Source organism: Camelus bactrianus, chromosome 12 (genome assembly GCF_048773025.1).
Source record: "Camelus bactrianus isolate YW-2024 breed Bactrian camel chromosome 12, ASM4877302v1, whole genome shotgun sequence".
Taxonomy (NCBI): Eukaryota; Metazoa; Chordata; class Mammalia; order Artiodactyla; family Camelidae; genus Camelus; species Camelus bactrianus.
In genome coordinates this window covers 63,279,826-63,304,617 of record NC_133550.1, presented here as the reverse complement: position 1 = coordinate 63,304,617, position 24,792 = coordinate 63,279,826, and the positions used below count along the sequence as shown (strand labels likewise).

General features: G+C 37.6%; 1 protein-coding gene across 2 annotated transcripts in view; it reads left to right on the top strand.

Moving 5' to 3' along the window:
* Positions 1 to 24,792, top strand: part of MRTFA (myocardin related transcription factor A) — a 109,516-nt gene that overhangs the window by 13,383 nt on the left and 71,341 nt on the right. The window contains exon 1 of one of the 2 annotated variants that reach the window (XM_010960263.3): positions 4,876 to 5,152. The exons of the other annotated variant lie outside the window; for it this stretch is intronic. Coding sequence (XP_010958565.2) covers positions 5,107 to 5,152 — 46 coding nt within the window. The 5' untranslated portion in view covers positions 4,876 to 5,106. Of the gene's footprint in view, positions 1 to 4,875; positions 5,153 to 24,792 lie in introns of those variants that run through there. 2 annotated transcript variants of the gene reach the window in all.

The window sequence follows — 24,792 nt, the reverse complement described above, 5'->3', positions numbered from 1 at the left end:
TCTTACTTAGTACTTCATTTTTTCACTTTTTAATTGTTGGTTAGAGATTTTCTACTCTACTCCATTATAAGGCCCTTGAGGGCCAAGGCAGTGGCTGTATGATTCATCCTTGTCTTTGTGACCCCATTCGTCTTACACTGTGCATAACAACAGTATTTCAGACATACTGTATGAATGAGTTGGCTGTTTATATTTACAGCTATCATAGCCTGTAACATTTACTATACTTTGAAAAGTTAGCTGAAAGTATACCTTCATCTGTCCTGCAGCCAGAAAGTAGAATACCTATGGTAATATGTGATTCTCCCAGGTTTGCAGGTCTTGACTGGGTTTTTCATCAGTAAGGTTGTGGTCACAGGAAATGGAAGCTGCCCAGGACCTGTAACAACTTGCCTGCCTGCTGGGTTCTGTTATCTTTTAGGTGTTTTCACTTTGCCCAACACCATGTGTCTGGGGGAGAGACTTTACTGGTTGAGACCTGTAAAATTTCAGTGTGATAATTACATCTTTGTAGAGCTGAACCTCAGTAAACTTCTGCATGCACTTGTAAGAACCCAAATCAGAAACGAACGTGGGAATAGGATTACATTTGTGTGTTCTGAAATCCCACAGAGATCACAAAAAGGCATTTTTAATTTTGTGTGTACCTGTCTATACTATATTCTATCCTAGGAATTGGTATCAGTTGTTAGCGAAGTTGACTGCTTTCAACGCTTAAAGGATTGCCTGTTTTGTTAGGTGAGCCAGGCTGTCTTGTTTCTCTGGTTTCTTCTACTCATCCCCTACAGTTTGAGCATTTTCATTGTCATTAGCATTTAATATTCCTGAGGTTACAGTTGTGGGTGTCCTTATTCATGCGAACCCTGTACTTCAGTCCTGTGGGTAATTCTAGTCTGCCTCATGTAGTTTTCTATATAATAATACCTTCAGCATGTGTTCTAATGAAAATAGTAGCAGCCTTTTCTGGGTAGGAAGGGATTCTTTTGTTGTTATGAACTTTTCCCATAATGTTAGAATTTTCTGCAATACATAGGGCTTTTCTTTCCATTTGGCGTACATTTATGAGTGCTGTCACATGTCAGACACTGACAGACCTGTTAATACAGAGGCAATAAGCTATGTGGTAAGAGCAGTAATGGAGGTGGGCACAGATTCTGGGGGCGCATCAAAGAGGGTATTTAGCATATCCATAGAGGGTGTGATCAGGGAAGGCTTTCTAGAGAACACAGCACTTCAACTGAGTTTTGAAGGATGAATAAGAATCAGTTGATAAGTTTAGTTAAGGCAAGGCTGGAGAGAAGGAGCACAGGTAAGAAGCTATTGTTGAAGTACATGCTACCACCTGTGAAATACTCTGGTGAAAAACATGAATTGGATCACGACTCTGTATCTAACTCCTAATTTACTGGAAATATAGAGGATGGAGCAGCATGTTAAATGACACCAGTTGTGATATGGTTAGCAAAATCCAAAATGTGGGAAAACAATCTGGTTATTTTCAAAAAATAAACCACAAGAAAATAAAAGAGGAAGTGGGAATCTGTAGATTAAAAGAGACACATCAATGAAATGTGATGTGTTGTCCTTTTTGGACTCTGATTTGAATAAATCAACTTTAAAAAATTTATAAGACAGTAGGGGACATTTGAACATCTATTGGATAGTTGATGATATTGAGGAATTTTTAAAACTCTAGATGTGGTAATGGTATTGTAGTTATGTTAGGAAAATAATTATTATCTTTTGGATATACAGAATAAAGATGAAATTAGATGATGCCTAGAATTTGCTCCAGAGTGGTCTGATATTGGCTGGGTGCTGGGGGAGCTGGCATGTATTGATAAATTTTGAACTAAGTGTCGGGGTACATTAGCTGTTTATTATGCCATTCTTTCTACCTTTGTGTATGTTTGAACTTCTCTATAATGTTTTTAAAAACCTGTTATTATACTCCAGGCAAGAAATAAAAAATTGGGGACCTAAAATAAAGCATTGGTTGTAGGGATGGAACAAAAAGGATGGATTTGAGGAAGAAGTTATAAGATAATTAGTTATACTTAGATGTTTGGGGTTGGAGGAAGGGTAGTCTAAGTTTATAGTTTAGGACCGCAGTACTGTTACCTAAGATGGGACAAATGGAATCAACGTATCTTGAGGGGTTGGTGCAGAGTGATGAAATTGGAAGTTTGCTTTTGTACACACTGAATTTAGGGATAGCCAAGCCAGGTAGAGATCCATAGTTGGTAGCTTACAAGTAAAGACAGAGCTAGATAAGCATCAGTAAGTAGGTGGTAGTTAACCTTAAGAAAGGATGAGATTGCCCAGGGAGACTATGTAGAGGAAGAAAGGAAGGGGGTGCCCCTGAGAGGAGCAGAGAAAGAGGAGCCATTTAGGATTTTGAGAGGAAAGGTCAGAGAGGCAGGAAAGTAGGATTTTTAAAGAAAATCAAGGAAATAGGAAGTTTTAAGATTAGGGAAACTATGACAAATCCAGTAGGAAGGTCATGTAGTATATGAACTTGTCTAGTTCCTCTTTACTATGCACATTAAAGACCTTTGGGGAGCCAGTGCAGGGTGGGAAAACTTTATGAATAAACTATATTAATATCCTGCAGTTGTTACATCCCTTTGGAGTGGATTAATAGAGACTGTAGATAGTATTAAATTTGTGTTAATTAGCTAGAGTTATGATTAAAGGCAAAAGAGCTTTTATTTTATTGGAAATTAAGATCATCACCCTTCATTCCCTTGGTGCCCTCAACTTGAAAATCATGTTCACTTGTGCAGAGACCTTTTCAAAGTTTGCTTAAGTTCTCTCTCTATGAAATTTTGCTAATTTGCACAAAGATTAGTGAACTCTGAAACTGCCATAAGAGTTCAGACTTTTGAAATTGTGAAATCTGTTTTAAATCCAGTATTCACAGTGAGTCTGTTGTTGAGCTGATACTCTTCAGGATAAATGCAGAATCTTAGCAGTAGGCAGATTATGTTATTTATTGTTTCTTTTTTTAAGATTAATTTTTTGGATCTTCTGTTTTAAAAATTATTTTTCTTTTTCTAGTTCCTTTTATCCTAAACTGCACGTGAAATAATAGGTATGGAATTGCTGTGAAAAAGTTAAACCAGTTGAAATGTGATGTGTTAATGCTACTATCACCACATGATTATCAGTACTGTATCTCTGTGCAGCTGGGATATTGACAGTTGCGGCATTCTGAGCACTCTTCTACAGTGAAGAGAAATGTTTTGGCAGGAGGGAAACAGTCTTCTGCCCTTCCTTCCATCTTCCATGCAGGAATCTTATAATTTGTATTTATTTTCCTATAAATACAGAACTGTGAGAACTTGTTTCATTTGAAAAACCCTCACACAGCAAATTGTACAACCCACATATGGACAAAGGAATGACTCAAGCTTTTAGAGATGCTTTTCCTCTCGTTGGTAACCTCTGACCAGACTATCGCATAGTCTGAGGGTTGAAATTTACCCATTTTTCATAAGACAGTTTGAGAGCTTGGTTGCACGAAGGGGCTGGTGAGAATGCTTCTGTCTGCCCAGAGCAGCATTTAGCCCACACTGGCTGCCACTCCGTTCGTTGCCTGTTGAGTCATTCCCACAGTTCTATATAGAGCTTTTCTGGCTTTTCCTTTAAACATGATGTTCTTAGAGTGAGAGAGAAAGGAAATTTCTCTCTCCTCCACAGAATCTGCCCTACCCCAGATCTGCACTGCCTTCTCTTTTCTAATAACAGAATGTTGCCCTCAATCATTCTGAGACGATTTTCTCTTTTAAGGTCTCTTAGTGCTTTCATTTGTCATTTGTTTGACTATGTAAGCATTAAGGCATTTGCTGGGCTGAGTTTGCCCAGTAGGCTTTCAAGATACAGGCTGCTACTTAACCAGAAAGACTGAGGAATTCTAGCTAAACATACCAAAAATGGATTTCCAGTTTTCAGCTATTTAAAAGTCAATCAAATATGCTAAAAGGCATCTTAATATCTTTATTATGAATATCAGTGAAAAGTACTGTGGAGGGAATGAATAAGTCCTTAATTTTGGATAAGTGAAAATTGCTGTAGTTTGAAAGGATTTTAATTTGTTTTTGCAATGGAAGGTAAAGTGTCCGTGTTTGTTTTTATTCAGAAAATCCTGCTCTGTGTTAGTGGACAAAGGATTGAAGTTTCTTTATCAGGAAAGGAAAATTCTTATATATTGAAACTGTCGTCTTATGTATTCCAAACATCCAGCAAGATCATAAAGCATTTTAGAAAAGTCAGGTAGCACCATGAAACTGCCTATTCTCAGGTCTCATGTCTTACACAGGCACAAGTAAGGAGTTCTCTTTAGGGGGTTGGCAGATCTGAAAGACAGATTATAGCTCCGGAATGTTTCGGATGACTTTTTGAAACATATTTTAATTGGAGTGGGGGTGGAGAAATATTTGTGCTTCTGTAGTTAAATATTCAACTTCCTTAGCCTGTTATTTATAAATATCACAGATAAAAAAGCCATTGGAAGTCTTTTTCTGAAACTAATTCACCATACGTATTTCTTTGTATTTATGTGTTTATATGTGCCTAATCCCCATCCCCACCTCCCATTAATGGGTTAGCAGTAGGGCTCTGTCTTTCACAAGATTGAGTTGTTTGGGTCGTGTTTAATCTGTTGCTGTAAACTGCATTAGCAGCAGAGTCCCTTATACTAAGCTTTTGAACAAAACCTCTTCCTGAAAAGAGAAGGGGAAGAAAGCAGTGGATCAGTTTTCTGAAGGTCTCTTTCTGTATGTCTCTCCCTTCCCCCCAGAGACGAATAGCAAGGGGAGGAGCTCACTCACTGTTCTAACCACACTTCGTATGTCTTGACTTGAGTGCTTTTTGGTTTCCTGTCGGCAGCAATTCAATTCTGTGCCATCTTGACTTGCCTGAAGGGTGGATAAATTGGTAACTGTACTTTATGCAGGGGAGTGAGTTCTCACAGCCCGATTTGAGCGTGAGGCATGAGATTGAATTTATGAAAGCTTCGGTAGCCTCTGAAGACAACATCTTTCTTCTGTGACTTTGAATTTTTTCCTCATATTTGTGGGCTGTTGTTTCTGAGAAGAATCTGTCATGACGCTACTGGAACCTGAGATGTTAATGATGGCAGTACAGTCCGGTAATTCCCATATTTCCTGCAAATCCTATTTGCCATAGGTTTCTTAAAAAATGTTGGGCATCTTTGTATGAGGTTTGGATAGAGATGGGGAGGAAGATGGAGGGTAAACATAAATTGTCCAGTAAATGTACTGCATTTTCAGGTTTTTATTGTAAAAACTATTAATATTTTTTTCCTAATGGCAACTTCTAGATATTCAGACACAGCTTTGAATTAGATGCTTACTGATCTTAAGACTGTTCGATGAGAAGACATATGTGAGAAAAAAACTATTTGCCTTCTTTAATGAAGTATTTTGTTAGTCCATGGTGCTGCTTTTAATGAAGGATACTTAAATTGCTTTTGCTGTTTTATATAGTACTGTCTTTAATCACTAATCTATGCTTTTCTTTGTCTCTTTGTGAAAGCATGCCTTAAAATTTTTTCTTAGCTATTCTTTCTCTTTTTTCCTTTAAGTTTTTAATTTTTTTTCATTGATTTTTAAAAAATTGAAGTATAATCAGTTACAGCCTGTCAGTTTCTGGTGTACAGCATAATGCCCCAGCCAGCTGTTCTTTCTCTTTTGCGGTAAACCTTTCTGTGTCATCTTTTGGTTCTTTGGAAATGTTCTTGATAACATGAAAGATTGGGACTCTAAGTTTTAAAGATGGGGAAGTTTGAGCAAGGAGGCAATCAACAGAAAGAGTGCAGAATTTTAGAAATTCTCTCTCTTAAAAACAGTCTTCCTAATTCAAAAGTGTCTTAAAACATTTTAAAATTCCACTTTGTTTTTAATGATTTCTTTCACTTTTAGTGCTCTTAAGCTTCTAAGTTAGATATCTAAAAATAGGAAATGTTCTTTCGTTATTTTTAGACTTCTGCTAAAATGTAGTCTGTAGTGTTTTCCTATTTCAGAGCATATCTTGAAAGATTCATACAAGTGGCATTTGGGGACCTCTTCCCATCCACTGACCTTCACTCAAAGGAAAATTAGACTCCTTGGTTCTGGCAGATACTGTCTCTGGTAGAACTGGTCTCACTGTTCTCCTCAGGGAGCGCTTAGATAGTATGTTGAAAGACACAGATATCCATCTGAAGCCAGGATCAGATACTATCAGGTTACACTTTATGGACAGGATGGGGACAAAAAGGAGAGATATTACTACTGTTCTTTCTGGTTTTACAAATAAGATCATGATGAGTCATTTATTAGTTCTTTCTGTTCATATATGCTGTGCATTCCAGGTTGCCTTTCCTTTTCCTCCCACAGATCTTTGTGTTCTTAAACAAGATGATGCTTATCTGAATGTTTCCCATCTGTCTTTGATGAAATAGTTCCCAGTTAAACTGACTTGGATTTTTTTCCCTGCTCTGTATTCTAGTTGTGCGCTGTATGTGGGCAAGTCCATATTTTATTTTAGGAAGTAGAAGTTATCATTTGAATTCCCTCTCCATTCTTTGATTATGTTATTACTTACAGATCATCCCAGTCCGGTAACTTTTCTTAATAACGGTTAAGACTATTTGCTTTCCTTTAAGGGGAGTCTTACTGTTTCTAGCTGAGTAAAGGAAAGGGACTTACTTTATCTATCCTTATCTTACTTTTCCTATGACATATGTTGGGTAGGGCTAGCTGCCCATCTGTTGGACCAGCTACTTCATAAAACTTTCAAAGGATAATAGTAGGTAAGACAAGGATGGATGAAATTGACAAGGGTGGCAGCTACAGGTAGAATGAAAGGTCTGCAGAGAATAGCATGTATAGTAGACGTATGTACCTCTTTTTTTTTTTTTTTGCATATGTTCATAAAAGTAGAGAAACTGAAACAGTAGCAAACTGATTTCTCTAGTACTTGTGGTTCCTAAATATTCAGAAACTTTAATACTGTGTTGTTTTGTAAAATTGCTATTGTTTTCTTCTGAAGCTACAACCATTACACTGGATTGTAATAGTAGATGACAGCTATCTCTATGATATGAAATGAAGAGACATCTCTTCAATTAAAAAAAAAGCATCTCTTTTGAAGCCTTAATTTTAAAAAGCCTACCATTCCTTCTAAAAAGTCCCAATACCTCCATTTAAAAAAAAAAGGAAAGAAAAATAAATAAGTAAACCAAATTACCCTGCCTCCCCCAAAAAGGCAAGGCATCAAGACATTTAGACTATCTGTGTGAGCTGTAGGTTTTCCAGCAATAAAGTATTTGGATCTCTATGAATATGTGCTTTATAGGGGAAACTACTATTTAATGAAATTTTTAAAGCAATGAAACCCCTTTAGGCAAGATACAAGATGGAAGGTCTTTACTCTAAACTAAAGGTACTGAGTATTATAGCAGCGTTCCAGGGTGTATTGTGTATTTATTAACAGTTTTCACTTAGTGTTTGGAGCTTGGAGATTTGGGTGAGGTATACTTGCACGTAAAGTCTTTCATCCTCCTCACTGCTGGTGGTCTCTTTCTGACCCTTTGAGATCCAGTTCAGATGCTGCCTTTCTGTGAGACTTCTCTGGATAGAATCAGCCCTCCCTTCTCTCTGTTCCTGCAGCACCACCTTTACAATGCAGACTATTTATCATTTTCTATGTCTTCCTAATTAGATTATTAGCTTTTCAAAGGCAGTATATTCATCTGTATATTGGCTTCTGACATTGGCCCAAGGTAGACACTCAGTTTGTGTGTGTGTGTGTGTTTTAATGAATGAAGAAATCTGGTGTGGCATACTTCCCCTAGAAAATAGGTGTAAACCTTTTAAATCAAGATTTTATAGAAGTATTTTAAGATCTGTTCTAGTATGACGACATGAATCCTTTAACCATTGTCCTGTATGTTAGCCAGGTCTTGCCCAAAGCATGTGCACTTGAAAGCATGGCTTTCAGAACTGAAGTTCTTCCACATCTCAGGATGTGCAGTGTGCCCTGTCTGTCCTCCTGTGATGTGTACTGCTAAATCTAAGTGTCCTGATCTTCTGAGCAAGCCACAATTAGGGGATTAAAGCATCTGTTGCCACTGTGGAAACCTATCTAGATCATAGTGATTAGAAAACTAATTATCTGAGATGGACATTTGGGATTTCTGAAGCTAAGGTTAGAGGAATATTGGGGCACAGCATTGACTGGTGTATTTTAGAACAAAAGAATGCTGGGTTCTTGAGAGCTTTGTAAGGCTTTGGCTGGGCAGGCCATGTCCCTGCATCCAGTCCGTGCAGTCTTATTAGTTTATAACTCTGCAACATTGGGTCATAGTTCCCCAGTAGAGAAAAGGATTGAAGCAGTTTCCTAGGTTTGTTTTGGTCACATGTCACACACCTGATCTTAATGAGGCACAGTTAGGGAGCTGGTTTGTTCTTTCCGTCTCTCCACTCTAGTTAATGTGTAGGGTCTCTCTGGAAGGACTGTAAGAAACTAACAGTGGCTGCCTCAGGGAAGGGGAATGGAGAGTTGGGTGATAGGAATGGAAGAGACTTTTTGTTCTTTTAAGTTCATTATGCTTATGGAATAGCCGGTAATTGTGAAAGAATATATAGAATACATTTTACAACAGTATATAGTGTACACAAACCCATGGAGACATTATCCAACCTAACAAATACAGCATAATATACACTGAAGTCCTCTAAGTACCCTCTTCGATTTGTTCATTAGAAAACTGTTGTTAGTTTATGCCTTTAAAATTTTTTATGTTTGTACCACATACATGTTGCCATTCAAAAATATTAAGTAATTAATAATTAATAAAATTCTTTCCTCAGTCCGCTTATTCTCTCATCCCTTGATGTCTGTATACTTAATTCCTGCATAATTATTTAAATTTTAGTTCCCTGATAATTACAGTTTACCTCTGACCTGTATATTTTATAATAGTATGGGTTGGAGAGAGAGAAGTAGTAATTCATAAAAATTAAGGTTGAAGGAAGATGATGGGCAGTCAGTTTTTGCCCTTTTTGGTGATGTGTTAATTATTTAAGGAAGGGCCCTCTGGGTTCACATCACTCAGAGGTCTACAGAGATAGTGAAAAACTCCAGAACCTTCCATAGTAACTACCTTTTGGGTCTACTGATAGTCTAATATTAATATGGGCTTTTAAGAATTATGTTTTTGTTTATATTCAAGAAATTTTAGAGCTTGAAGGAAATCTTAGGTATTTTCTTGTCCTCTCCTTTATTTAAGATGAGGAAATTGGCCTGTTGAGGTTTTATTTCCTGAAGTCAATTAATTAGTAGCAGAGATGCAAGGAAAATTCATTTCTTTACCCCCATTGCAGTGCTCTTTCTGCTATAACGTACTTACAAAGGAACCATCAGAGACCTTTGATGTATGAGGTTATTTATAATTTCCCCCAGAGATCTTGGTTTTCTTTTGAGTTTTTCCATTGCAGGTTTTTATCGCTACTCAGACTGACTCACATCTTAAGAGGTAGAGATAAAAACCAGTGTCCACCTCCTGCCTCTGAGAAGTGAAGTCAGATGCTATGGGCCCCGTGGTTCTCTGGTGGACCTCCTTCTTGCCCTGCCTTCTCTGGCCTGGGTGATGACCTCATACCTTGATGATGATCTCAGAAGACAGGTAGGCAGACAGACAGCTGTTGTCATCAGTATTCTGGGTTACATCTTACTGCTCTTTCTCTGACTCATTGATTTATCTGGGGTCCCTTTAGAGTTAGGACCCAGATCAAAGGAATTTGAATTCATCTGTGTCTCTTTTTTTCTTTCCTTTTGTTTCCTTTTGGATGAGGCAGCTGTCAAGACCATGAACCACAGTTTTAGCTTTATTAGAACAGTGCCAAATTAAATAAAGATGAGTCTCATACAGTTTTGTTTTTTTTGGAACTTCACTTCTGTGATTACCACATGCATTATTTTTGAAAGGATTTTCTTTATAATAACAAGGAAGAAAATACTAAAAACCCCGCTCTGCCATCAACAACAAAAAGCAGCTTGCTCCCAGCAAGCTGAAGGGCAGTTCCAGGCTAGGCTCATGCTGTTAGGGGTCTGGGACAACGTTAATCTCACGGCAGCCATGTAAATGGGGTGGTGACAGCAGTCTGGTGAGTCCAGAGGGCCTAGAAAACAGGTATATGTGGCAACTACATAGTGAAAATAAGCTCAGTAGTGAAATTTTTATAGTGTGTCATAATTTTAAAGTGTTTTTATGTATATTATCTTATTTGGTCTTCACAATTTTGAGATATCTGTATCTTCACACTTTACAGACATGAAAACTGAGGCTCAGCGAGGCTTCAAGACACACAATAAGAAGTGGAACAGATACTTAGTATTAAGTTTTTTACTTTGAACACCACTTACTTATATGTTCCATTTAAAATGAAGATCAGATCATATCCCTCCTCACTGAGAACCGGCCATTGGTTCTCATTCACGGAAAATGCTCAAGTCTTTCTGTTGCCTGCAAGGCCCTGCATGATTTGGCCTCAGCCCTAGAGCTCCTTAACTGTGTTTCCTGCTCCTCTTTCCTTGCTCAGCCTATCCCAGCTGTGGTGGCCTCTCGACTGTCCCTGCACACCTCAGGGAACGCTCCTGTTGTAAGGGCTTTTCTACTTGGTATTCCTTCGTTCGGAGTACTTTCTGCTGGGTAGCCTCATGGCCTGCTCCTGCTTCAGATCCTTGTTCTAATGTCGCTTCCTCAGTTAGGCCTTCCCTGACCACCAGTTTTTTAAAATTCTGCTTTTATTTTTCTTCATATCGCTTATCATCTGACAGAATACAGCTGTCTCTTAGTTTCCATGGGGATTGCTTCTAGGGCCCCCTCCACCCGCATACCAAAATCATGGATGCACAAGTCCCTTATGGCATATTATTTGCATATAACCTACGCATATTCTCCCATATACTTTAAATCATCTCTAGATTACTTATAATACCTAATACAATGTAAACTAGTTGCCTGCACAGCAAATTAAGGTTTTGCTTTTTGGAACTTTCTGGAATTTTTTTTCTGAATACTTTTGATCTGTGATTGGTTGAATACATGGATTCAGAACCTGCAGATACGGAGGACTGACTGTATGTGACTTATTTGTTTATTGGTTACTTCTGTTTTTCCCTACTCGAAAATAAATACCTCAAAATAGGAGACTTTTCTCGTTTGTTTTCTGCTGTGTTTCCAGTGCCTATAAGGATAGTGGTGCATAGTATGCACTTAATAATAGTTCTTGAATAAATGATTTAACAAAAAATTTGGAATATGTTTTAGGCAAGTGTGTTCCTAAAAACATGACTTCCAGCTCTTGCGTAGCATGCACTGCAGTGTACTGTGTAGTTCTCCAGAGCTACATAATGGACGACATGTCAGCAGATTGAATGCAGTCTCATGTATGAAAAGTCACTGTCTTAGTAAGTTGTACGTTAAAGAGATTTGCAAAAATGATAAAATGATGGCGCTCTACTAGTTTTTCTTTTTTTTGAAAATAATCATTTTTTCATAAAAATGTTATTTATGTTAACATGTAGTTGGGCTTATTACTGTTTTTTAAAGAAATAATAAATATTTTAAATGTTTTCAGTTTTAACTTCTTATATGATAAGTAGTGATAGATATAACCCACATAAACAAAAGCTCTGTAGGAAGGTAACTGTAACTATAAGAGGGTAAATGAGTCCTGACATCAAAATGTTTGAGAAGAATAAGAGCATAGACTTTGGAACCCAGGTTCTTAGCTCTGCCACTACTACTTGCTGTGTGACCCTGGGCAAATTACTTAACCTCCCTGTGCCTGTTACCTCATCTGTTTTAAGAAAATAATAATGATAATAGTAGTAATACCAACTTCAGAAAGTTGCTATAAGTGTTAAATGAGTTAACATATGTAAAACGATTATAATAATTCCTGGCACATAACCAGTGCTATATGGTTTTTGATGTTATTGTGGTTGCTTTGTTTTTATTGTTGGGATTTTGAATACTATCAGGGGCAGACAGTTTTTTATTTTTTCCTGTGTACTCTGACACTTACCACAACTCTTGAGATTTGACAACTCTTGTAGATTGAAAAAAAAAGTTTCTTCTTTAACCTTGAAATACTTCTGGGAATTAGTTCTAAGGGAAATTTAAAAGATGCATGAGACTTATATATAAGGATGCACATAGCAGTATTCTTTTATAATAGAAAAAAAAAAAACCCCAAAAACCAACAGAAGCAGCCTATGTTTTTTTAACAGTAGGGTATTGGTTAAATAACTTATGGTACATTCATATGATTGGATACTAATGTAGTCACAAGATAATTTAAAGATGTGGGAAAATGTTTACCATTTATCCATATAATCCAAAAAAATGACTGTAAGGATATGCATAAGAATATTAATAGCTATCTCAGGGTAGTGGGGTTTCATAGGGGTTTTTTTTCTTTAAGTTTTCCTGTGTCTTTCTAATGTTCCATCCTAAGCGTACATTTCTTTTGTATTCAAATAAAACACGTACTAAATAGTTTGTGTGTGTGTACATGTAGGGAGTTAATACAGGGAGAAAGTGACTGGAAGTGTAGAGTCTTGGGTTAGGAGCTAGAACTGTTGATTTGGGATTTCTGCATTCAGAGCACTCCACTGACCAAACAATGAGTGGTAAGAGGGCACTCCATCCCATTAGGCTGTTCCTTCTGACCACTCTAGTTTGTATAAATCCCTTGTATACTTTTTGCCTTTGTTTTTATTTTGTAAGATTTATTGAAATTAATCTTTGCAGTGTTTGTATTAGGCCATGTTCTTGGCAGAGCTGTAGATCCTTCCTAACTTACTCTCATTTTGCTGAACCTTTCAGAAGCTTTTATAGACTAAAAACACACTAAGTTATTTTTTTGTTTTTGTTGAGTGAGAATAACCTGAGTTCTCTTAGGCATAAAACTCATGTTGCCTTATCTTTGCCCTGTAGATAGGAACTGAAGCATTTATGTTGAAGAAGTAAATGTTAATTAAATTGACCTTGATTTTCTTATTCTTACGAAAATCAATTAGATTATATTCCTCAAATCGATGCTGTAAGATTAATTTATAAAATATTTCATTGTGTAGCGTATTGAAAACTTACGGTGTTAACATTAATTAGGCTACCCAAACAGACACTGTGACCTTGCTAACACCTTGTGACACCTTGCTCCACAGAGTGTGTTTCTAAGGACCAGCAGCATCTGTATCACTTGGGCGCTCGTTAGGAATGCAAGTCCCAGACTCCACTTCAGACATGCAGTAGGAGTGTTTTAACAAAATCCTCAGGTGCCTATTACAGTTGACAAGTATTGTTTCAACAGATATTTTTATTGACTTTGAGATGAACAGATGAAAGAAATAAAGATGATCGGAGGGGGGAGGGTATAGCTTAGTGGTGGAGTGCATGCTTAGCAGGCACGAGGTCATGGGTTTGATCCCCAGTACCTCCATTAAAAAAATAAATAGATAAAATAAACCTAATTACCCCCTGTCCACCCACCAAAGATGATCTGTTGGTATGTTTCCTGGGTAATAAACACTTCTCAAAATGATCAAAATCAGAATATAGAATACAGTGGTTGGAAAGATTATATGATGTCTAATTAGTGTGGAAACATTGGATAAAATAGGATTCAGAAAGGAAAACTTGCTTCTAGTACAATATTCTGCATTTGGTAAATGTTCACAATTTGATACTTTTGGAGGGACCATTTTTGTGACTCTTGAAAGAAAGAACAAGTAGGTTTCTCCTTGGCATTCTAGAATGTTTAACTGGAAAGGGATCTTAGAGATAACCACACTGGGGGCTAAGAATGTTTAGTGACTTACCTAAGATCACATAGCTTGGACTCCTCTTGTTCTGATTTTTAAAGCATTGCTCTTTGCACCTCCTGTGCCACCCATCTGTGTTGCTGAAGGCCATATTGTTAGTTGCTTCTTTTGATGTTGGTGGAAGCCATAGTGAATGACTATGAGTGAGAATATATCCAACACACCTCACAGCAACTTGGGAGTATGGTGGGGGCTTACTCTCTTTCCTTTCCGTGTGAACTCATATAATAACTTCAGAAAAAGACATCTATTTGTTGTCAGGAAGTTAAACTGCTTCTTGTCTGAACCAGTGGACCTTGCTGCTCAGGCCTGAGTTGGGAAGGTACAGGGTTGTAGGGGAAGGTGTGGCAATTTTCTGTTCTGCTGAAATGGTAGTGGTTTGGAGTATTTAGAAGGAGTGTTATTTTATTTTTCTTTCTATTCTTCATTTAAATGAAAATGTGTACATTGGTAAAGGACACCTTTTAAACCAAGAATGCTGGAAGAGCTGGCTATCTGTATACAAAACAAAAACAAAGACATTGACTCTTACCTCAGACCATACACAAAACATTCACTCAAAGTGGGTCATAGACCTAAATGTAAAAGCTAAAAGACATAAAAAGCATGAACTATAACAGAAAAATTCTTAAATTGGATTTTATCAAGTTTAGACACATTTCTTCCTCTTTGTACTTTGTTGAGAAAAGACCAGCCATAAAGTGGGAGGAAATACTTAAAATACATTTAACTGACAAAAGGCTTATATCTAGAATATATAAAGAACTCTTCAAACTTGATAATAAGGAGACAGCCTCATTAAAAAAATGGGAAAAGACTTGATTGTACACTTCAAAAAATATGTAAATAGCCAGTGAGCACATGAAAAGATGCTCAGCATCATTGGCCATGAGGGAAATGCAAATTAAAACCACAATGAGATAACCACTATACACCCACTAGAATAATTAAAATGTAAAAGGCTGACAGCACCAAGTGTTGACAAGGATCTGGAGCAACAGGAATTTGTGCACTGCTGGTGAAATGTAAAATAATATAATCACTTTGGAAAACAATTTGACACTTCATGTAAAGTTAAACGTATACCATATAACCCAGCAATCCTATTCCTAGGTCTTTACCCAAGAGAAATGGAAACACATATTCATATTTGTACATGAAGGTTCATAGCATCTTTATTCTTAATAATTCCAAACCGGAAACAATCTAGATGTCCATTAACAGGTGAATGGATAAATTGTGGTACATCCTTAAAGTGGAAACTTACTAGTAATAAACATGAACAAATTACTGATGCATTAAAAAAGATGAATGAATTTCAAAAATACTATGCTGAATGTAAGAAGCCAGACTCAAATGAGTATAAGCTGAATGATACCATTTATGTAATATTCTTAAAAATGCAGGCTGTAGAATACTACTAGCAATTTTTTTTTAAAGGAGCAAACTGTTAATACATAAAACACCCTGGACAACTCTTCGGAGAATCATGCTGAATGAAAAAGCAAATCCCAAAAGGTTACATACTACATGATTTCATTTGTGTAACATCCTTGAAATGACAAAATTATAGTTATTGAGAATGGATTGATGGTTGTCAGGGGCTAAGGATAGGGTGATGCTGTGAGGAAAGTAGTTGTGGCTGCTAAAGGTCAACATGAGGGATCCTTGTAGTGATGGAATGTTCTGTGTCTTGACTGTATCAGTGTCAATATCCCGGCTGTAATGTTGCACTATAGTTTTGCAAGATGTTATCAAGGGGAACAGGGTGAAGGATAAACTGAAACTCTGTATTATTACTTACAACTGAGTGTGAATCTATAATTATCTTAAAATAAAAAGTTTTGAAAAATGCAGTTTGGCATTTTTTCAAAAAGTTAAACAGAATTACCATATGACCCAGAAATTCTACTCCTAGGTATATACCCAGGAAAATTGAAAACATCTATCCAAGGCAAACACATGTATGCAGATTGTCATAGCAGCATTAGCCAAAAGTGGAAACAAGCCAAATATCCATCATTTGATGAATGAATGGACAAACAAAATTTAGTATATCCTTACAATGGAATACTATTCACCAATAAAAAATGAACAAAGTACTGATATATATTCTATAAAATGGATGAACCTTGGAAACATTATGCCAAGTGAAAGAAGATAGACACAAAAGGCCACGTGTCATATAATTCCATTTATATGAAATGTCCAGGATAGGCAAATCCATAGAGACAGAAAAGGTTAGTGGTTGCCAGGGGCCTGGTCAAGGGGGTTGGGATGGCGGTGGGGAATGACTGGTAATGGATACAGATTTCTTGGGGGTAATGAAAATGTTCTGGAGTTAGAGAGTGGTGATGGTTGTACAACTTTAGAAATATATTAAAAACTACTGAATTGGGATTGAATAGTATGTGAATTATTTCTCAAAAAAAAAGTCTGGGGTAAAAAATTCAGGTTTCTCTAGAGTGACAGATAGCCTATCAGTTGTTGCCTGGGGCCAGAAGTAGAAAGGGAAGTTAACTACAAAGGGGTGTAAGAGAACTTGAGGGGATGGAAACTATCTTGTTCTGTATCTTGATTGTTACAGTGGTTATACAGACATTTACATTTGTCAAAACCCATTGAACTGTATGCTTAAAATGGGTGAAGTTTATCACATCTAAATTATACTTCGATAAAATTGATTTTAAAGATTTGTAAAATTATCTCTAATTGTTTTAAGCTTAAAGTCACCTTTATACATTAAAAAGTGTATTTTTACAGTCTTTAGCTGTAAAAAAGTAACTTAGTGGGGAGGGTATAGTTCAAGTGGTAGAGCTCATGCTTAGCATGCATGAAGTCCTGGGTTCAATACCCAGTACCTCCTCTAAAAATAAATAAATAAAGGTCATTACCTCCCCCCACACCCCCGACCAAAAAAAAAAAAAAAAAAGTAACTTAGGGACCCTGGTTTCTATTGCCAAGTTCTATCTCCCTTTCCATCTAGTCAGTTTACAAAGTGAAATTAGATTGATCATTTTCAGTCAGGCTGTACTCTTATGCTTTTGAACTAACATGATTCTCTTTCTGTGCTTTTGAAAGCCCATGAGTGGGTGTGATTATTCTAAGTTTTTTTAAGTTTATGGAACATTCTGTTAGCTTTTGTTGCTGTCTTCCTTTATGTACAACAGAAGAATGTTCCATTGGGTATAACAAACTAGGTTGATTGCCTTTCACCTCCAGCCACTCTGAGCTAATTTGGGCACTAGGAGATTGGAGTTAAAATTACTCTTGAAGGAAGTAAGCCAAAAGGAGAAAAGAAGGTAGTGCTGCTAGGTAATGCTTTAAAAAAAAAAAAATCAACAACAAAACTCCAAGTGTGTGAACTTCATTCCCACCCCGATCGCTTATCAGAAAGTGTGCTCTATTACACAGACCTTTCAAGGTTTGAGAACAGTTTTGGAAGATAATCTCTAAGTTAGAAAGACCAGCTCTGTGTGTGGCTCCTGAGCTTTCTCTCTGAGCTTTCCTTCCTTCACCCTCACTCATTTCTTGAGCCTGACCATGCCTAAACCCAGAGCTAGAGTATTTCCCATTTAAAATTCTCCACAAGTGGACAAATCTTTTATTATTTCCCTTAAGCATAGCCAAGACAGCCTTATATTTTATTTTATTTATTTTTAAACATTTTTATTGATTTATGATCATTTTACAATGTTGTGTCAAATTCCATTGTAGAGCACAATTTTTCAGTTATACATGAATATATATATATTCATTGTCACATTTTTTTCTCTGTGAGCTACCATAAGATCTTGTGTATATTTCCCTATGCTGTACAGTATAATCTTGTTTATCTATTCTACAATTTTGAAATCCCATCTATCCCTTCCCTCCCTCCGCCCCCTTGGCAACCACAAGTTTGTATTCTATGTCTATGAGTCTGTCTATGAGTCTGTTTCTCTTTTGTATTTATGCTTTGTTTGTTTGTTTGTTAGCTTTTTAGATTCCACATATGAGCAATCTCATATGGTATTTTTCTTTCTCTTTCTGGCTTACTTCACTTAGAATAACAATCTCCAGGAGCATCCATGTTGCTGCAAATGGTGTTATGCTGTCGGTTTTTATGGCTGAGTAGTATTCCATTGTATAAATACACCACATCTTTATCCAGTCATCTGTTGATGGACATTTAGGCTGTCTCCATGTCTTGGCTATTGTAAATAATGCTGCTATGAACTTTGGGGTGCAGGTGTCTTTTTGAAGTAGGGTTCCTTCTGGATATATGCCCAGGAGCGGGATTCCTGGGTCATACGTTAAGCCTATTCCTGGTCTTTTGAGGAATCTCCATACTGTTTTCCACAGTGGTTGCACCAAACTGCATTCCCACCAGCAGTGTAGGAGGGTTCCCCTTTCTCCACAGGCTCTCCAGCATTTGGAAGACAGTCTTATATTTTAAAAATAAATCATTAAAAACTAGTAGAGACTGGGAACTTTATTTAATATCTTGTAATAACCTATAATGGAAAATAATATGAAAAAAATATATGTATACTTGAATCACTTTGCTGTAGACCTGAAACTAATACAATATTGTAAATCAATAAAAAAAAAATCCCATTATGTATTAACATAGATAATGTGTTTTAAGAGAAATAACTATTTTCCATAATAGTAAGAGGATAGCATTGTTTTACATTTTTGCAAATCTCTTTCATATATGGCTTAATAGAAGAAAGAAAAAAAAAAAAACTAGTAGAAACCAAACAGGAAAATGCAACAAACCCCAAAACATAAGAGATGCCTTTCTTGAGTATGGAATTCTTAGTGGATTTTGTAAGAATTCCAGCAAAAATATAAAAATATATTTAAAATAAAATAATAGTAACTAACACCATGGATTTACCATGTACCAGACAGTGTTCCAAGCTCCTTACTATTAGCCCTTTAAATCCTTGCAGCAACTATATGAAATGGATGCTCTTATTATCCCATTTTACAGATGATGAAATTGAAGGGCAAAGTAGATAAGGAACATGTCCAGTGCCACACACCTGGTAAGTGGTAGAGCTGAGGTTGCACTAGATGGTCTGGCTTCAGAATCCATGCTTTTTACCACTACGTCATACTGCTTTCCATGTGCGCTTTAAATGCTTTTACTCCATGGTGATTATACAGCAGCCCTTGACAGGCCACCCAGCTTGTCTAGGTTCCCTGTCCTGCTCTCTCAGTACATAGCTTACCTGTCTTTGTTACCCTCTTGCCCCCCTGCCTTACCCCTCTTCCCCGCCTGGAACACTATGACATAATTGTTAAAAACAAAAGCATTTCTAACATTTTCCTCTTTTGGAATATCTATATTAAATTCTGCTGTCCCAGATCTCCTTTCTACATAGGGATGAGCTTTCCCCCTACATTTAACCCAATTAGAAAGCCTTCGTACAGGCCCTAACCTTTGCCTAGAAGCTTCCCTCTTTTTAACAGTGATTCTTGTACCTGTTTACAAAGATTAGAAGGGATGCTATTTTGAATTACAGTGTAGCAAGATGTTTGACTCTACACCCATGGCCAAAACCAGCGTCATATGTTTGAAACTAAGCAAAAACCTCTTGAGTGTCTTGCCATAAACGTGCATTAGAAATTTTTTCCGATGTAGCAAATAGTTTCTGTGGGTAGGAAGTAAATTTAAACCTGTATGTCTTTAGAGTAGGAACATTTTCTGTATGATATCCTTGCTGGCTCTGATAAGAAAAAAGTTCCCCTTGCCCTCTTCCCCCTTCTCTTCTGAGCCCTGTAGTCCAGAACTTTCAGAACTTCTTAACGGCTGGGTTTTATATCTGCTAAGTTAGCCTATGAGATGTTTGCAGGTAATCTTCTGTGAAGTTTTGCTAAAGATCCCCTTGCAGCTTGGCTTTTGGTCAGCTGACTCAGTATTACTAAATTTATATTTAATCCCAACTAAAGTGATTAGTATGAATGCTCTTAGACTAAGTCTTGATAAATTTGAAGAAAAGATATATTTTTGATGTACTCTGAGAATTTCCTAGCTGTTACATGGAAAGTGAGAATCTAGAAAAACATGTGGTCTGTACCTGCGTAGGGATCATACACTAGTTTACACAGTTTGGAAGAGCTTAGATAACTAGTTCTGAAGTCAGTGTTTGTACTCATGGGATAGTAGGGGAGTATCTCGGTGTGCCTGGTTCCATTTTATCTGTGCCTGCCCACTTCTCCAGCTACACCTCCTGCTCTTTTCCCTTTGATTTTTTAGATTCCATCCACCTCTCCTTTCTTTAGGTCTCAGAGAATGCCTCCCTGCCCTGTGCCCCTCCCCTCTGGTTATTTTCATTCTTTCTCATTCTCTCTTTCTTCATACATTTAGACTTAGAGATTATGTTTGTTTACGGGATTTTTTGATTATTTGATGTGTATTTCCCTCACTAGATTATAAACTCTGTGAAGGCAGTTATCTTACCTGTTATTGTTAATTATGTTTTACCCTTTTATATCCAGCATCTGTCTTGTTTGATGCATAGTAGGTGCTGAATACATGTATGTTAATGAATGAAAGAAGTGAACATGAAATGGGGGAGAGATTGGGAAGTATTCGGTTCTGTAACTCAACTATTTCTCGAAGAGCAAGTACACACTACCTTGCTTAACTACCTCTCTGGTTCCTTTATAAGATGTAGGGGGTCTTGGTTTTTTGTGTTAGTCTTTCCCACTCCATCATTCCTTTTGAGAAAAGTCATTCTCAATTTTTGTGAAATTGTCGACATATATAAACTACAGAGTATTTGTATCTATCATGAGATACGTCTCTGCCCAAGGTTGAACCAAAAATTATTTCTTGGTTCAAGTAAGGAGCTATTGCATATTTGGGAGCATTATGTTTTGGCTAATTGATTACAGAATTAAAATTCTTTTTCTTTTTAATGTACTGAGTTTTGTTTCAGGCTTTGGGAGATCATTAAGGTATATTTAAGTCAAAGGACTTAAGAATTTTTTTAAAATGTCAAGCATTCATTTTGAAATTTAATAGCTCAAGCTCAAACCAAGAGTATTAATGTTTGAATACCTCCACTTCTTACCCACTGATTGCTTAGCTCCTGCACCTCAGAGTACTTTTAAGGTGAAGATTGACCATTTTTGTGAGATACATGGTGCTCCTGAGAGCTCTTGTCTTAGTGTACTGTTTCAAAAATTGTTTTCATTGTCAGATAGCTTTAAACTTGGTGTGCTGGTAGTGGGATTAAAGTGCCACAAACAGACTTTATTCTTTGGAAAACTTCCCTTTCTTCTAATTTCTTTCTTTTGTTATTTTAGGCTTTCTAAATTATCTTTGTTCTTTGGAGGTGCTTGGAAATTTCTTTTCCTATTAAAGGAATTACGTAAAGTAAGACTTAGAAAATTTATAGCTTAACAAATGCTCTTGCAAACTACTCATAATAAAGATGGATCAGTTAAAGTTTACAAATTACTTTTAAGATGCAAATTGCTAAGTGGTGGTGTTATGGTATGAGTTTCTTGGCTTTTCGGGATGTCATCCCTTTTGGCCCTTTAGCTAAATATCAAGAGGCTACATGTTCAGCCATAAAGCATTAGCCTCTGCCAACATTACATCAACTCTACAAAACCTCATTGGCTAATTATCCCCTGGGACTAGGACATGGATTTGGCAGCTTGTGAAAGCTGCTATTTCCAATTTCTCCCTTCCTGGCTGTGACATATCCCAAAGGAATGAAGTTGAGAAATAATCATCTTCTGAAAGCTCTCAATGTCTCATTCCCACAGTGGTTCTCATGGTCAAGGATGGAAGATTTCTTCTACCACTTGAGGAGTCCATGTAGCTGATGATATATTCTTTAAGCACGAGAAGGGTGATGGCAAGGTTCTTTGAGGTGTGTTTCTGGGTGGTTGTCTACAAGGATCCTAGTACTTTTGTCAGGATCCTCTTTATATTACCAAAATGGAAGAAGCTGGAAGTCCAGGATTGTGAACCGTATGTGGTCATCAGCTGTGTCAGTTGACATTTGGTATGAGAATTAGTATAGACATTTAACAGCTTCTTTAATGAGCATCTATAAAATAGCTTTCTTTCTTTTTTTTTCTTTTTTTTAAGTAGCTTTCTTGAGAACAACCACAGATAGTAAAAAGAACTGTATGACCTTAAGCAATCCTCTTAATCTCTTTTAGTCTCAGGTTTTTTCATCCTTAAAATAAAGATACTGTACCTGCTTTATCTTGCTCAGAAGGTGTTGTAAGGGTGGAATGAGATAACACGTGAACAATGTCACCAAGGTCACCGTTGACCTACAGGTGGCCATATGCTGTGGGCCCATTTTAGGCCTCCTCTTATTTGACCTTTCTTTACCATTTGGCCCTATTCAATGCTCTCTCCTCTTTCCATACTACTCAGGGTTCTTTGTGTAATCTTGGTTAACCTAAGCATAAAATAAAAAATTTTGGAAGAATATTGGGTAGTGCACAGCCTTAGTAAGAAAGCTGGCTAATAAAGGTCAGAAAGTGAGCAGAAACTGAGGGAGGCAAGACAGCAAAGACCACTGTCACAGGACTGGTCTGCTGAGGACTCTGGCACTGCTTACTGGACTTTCTCTGCCGCTGCTGCTGGCCTGGTCTCCAGTGCACTTGCTGCCATTGGCACTGCCACCATTAGATATTTAACACAGTGTCTTGGATAATTTCTGATTGAATTTTCCACCATCATGCCATTCCCCTCGTTTTCAGAGTTCTAGATGAGAGGATCTGATTGGCTGGACTTGGGTTCTGTTGTGAGCTAAGTGCCAGGATGCTGAGAGATGAACACTCTGTCTCTCTGCAGCTTCTATAGTGGGAAGAGAGGCCTGCTTCCCGCACCTTGGAATTTCCCCCTAATAGGAAAGATGTTCAAATCCCGGGCAGCTACACTATAGACACCATTCTCTCTCTAGTTTGCCTTCTACCTCTCAGTCCATTATTCAGTCTCTTTTCCAGTCTTCTCTTCTTCCTGTCCCTTAAGTGTCAGTTTTCCTCAGGGTTAGTCATTGACCCATTTTTCTTCTGTCTGCACATTCTCCCTAGCAATCTCACCAGCCCATGGCTTCAACTGCCACTTATTCAGGATGTCTGCATCTGTATCTCTAGCCCCACCCTATTTCCTGAGCTCTGGCTTCATTTAACCTACTAATTCTTCGTACCTGGACACCTAGACGATTCACATGCACTTCAGGCTTTTACTGTTTCAAATTGATGTCACATTGCCCACGACAACCCCTGCGTTCCCTAACTCAGTACCGGTTCCCTAACCGGGATGCCTGTGTTCCTCACACCTAGCTGGTCTCTGGGTTTTGTAGATTCTACCTCTGCTTTGACTTCTCATATTTTGTCTCAACTACCTGGATCAGACTGTCGTCATTTCTCACTGTAGTCTCCCTGCCTATGAACTGACTTTTCTCTAATCTGTCCTTCATACAGTCACCAAGATCCTTTTTCTGACAATCAATTCTAATCATTTTACTCAGAATGCTTCAGTTTCTTATGGGGTAAAATTTAAACTATTATATCGTCTTTTTGGCCTCAGACTAATTATTTGGTCATCTCCTATCACTTCTAACTTTACAGTCTCCAGCAGTGCTGAACCACTTTTAGTTTCCAGAACATTCTGTGCTCTTTGAATTTTCTCTTCCTTTGCATATAATTGTCCCTCTGCCTTGACCATTTCTCTCTCTGCTTGCCAGCCTACTTCTACTTTCAAGTCCCTGATCAAGGGCTCCCTCTTCCGAGATGCCTGCTGTGCATCTCGATGGACTTAGGTGCTCCTTCTCCTGTGCTCTCCCTCTCCCTGGGACAGACCACCAGAGGGTTAGTTTTATTACATTATTGTTCCTAGCAGGCTTCGTCATTGGAGGCAAGCTCCTTGAACACAGGAGTGGTGTCTTATTTCTGTATCCTGAGTTCATAGCACACAGCAGGTACATAATAATTTTTGTTTAAGGACTAAATGAATGAAAGCACTTTGAGAAGTAAAGCGCTGTACGAATGTAACAATATTTTCATCATTAGCATTTTCTTGTAAGCATCAGGCCCCTTTTAACTCTAAAGTTCTATAATCTATGAGTCAGTTCTGGGGGAACAATTCTGATTTTATTTCATTTTTTCATCTATCTGCAGGTGGCCAGAGGTCCAAATGCCCTCCCAGCCCCTCAGATGAGTTTGCCTTCTCTATAATCAGCCGTATACTCTTTCCTCAAGAAGCTGATTAACTGTACTTTCCTTTGGTTTTCCCAGCCTTCCACCTAGTAGACATTTTAATTCTAAATAATGATTTGCTTCATGTGTGACTCCATTTCCTTACCCCACGACCACCCATTCAGTCATTTTACTTTAGTTGCTCAAGTTATCATACATTATACTGTGGCTGGAAACACGCATTATTAATAACCTATAGATGGTTTCAGAAACCTAGAGAATTATCTGTCCGTTTGGCTGGACCGCTGGTTCTGCACTTGCCTTTTCTCCCATCCTGCAGCTCTCATCCTGGCTATGCGCTCCTGCAGGCGCTGCAGCAGAGCAAACAGTATATAGTTTAACTTCACTCATATTTTATTTTTTAGAACTTGGCTGTTGTCTCTTGATTTATTGCACTGGGAAGAATAAGTTTTGCTTTTTCTTCTTGTTCCTCCCTCTGAGGGAGCCTGCGTCATTGAGAAATGTTTAACCCTATGGCCTTGCACTGGGGCTGGAAATTTGCCTAAGGGAACTTGAAGCTGGTAGTGTTTTTACTCAAATCCTCCCCTTCTGGGGAGGGGGATTTCAGCAGGGCCTGCCAAAACAGAAAGATGCTGGGAAACTTTTTAGTAGCAAAGCTGTTGCCATTTGGTCACTGAAACTATTTGAAGAGTTTTCTGGGGA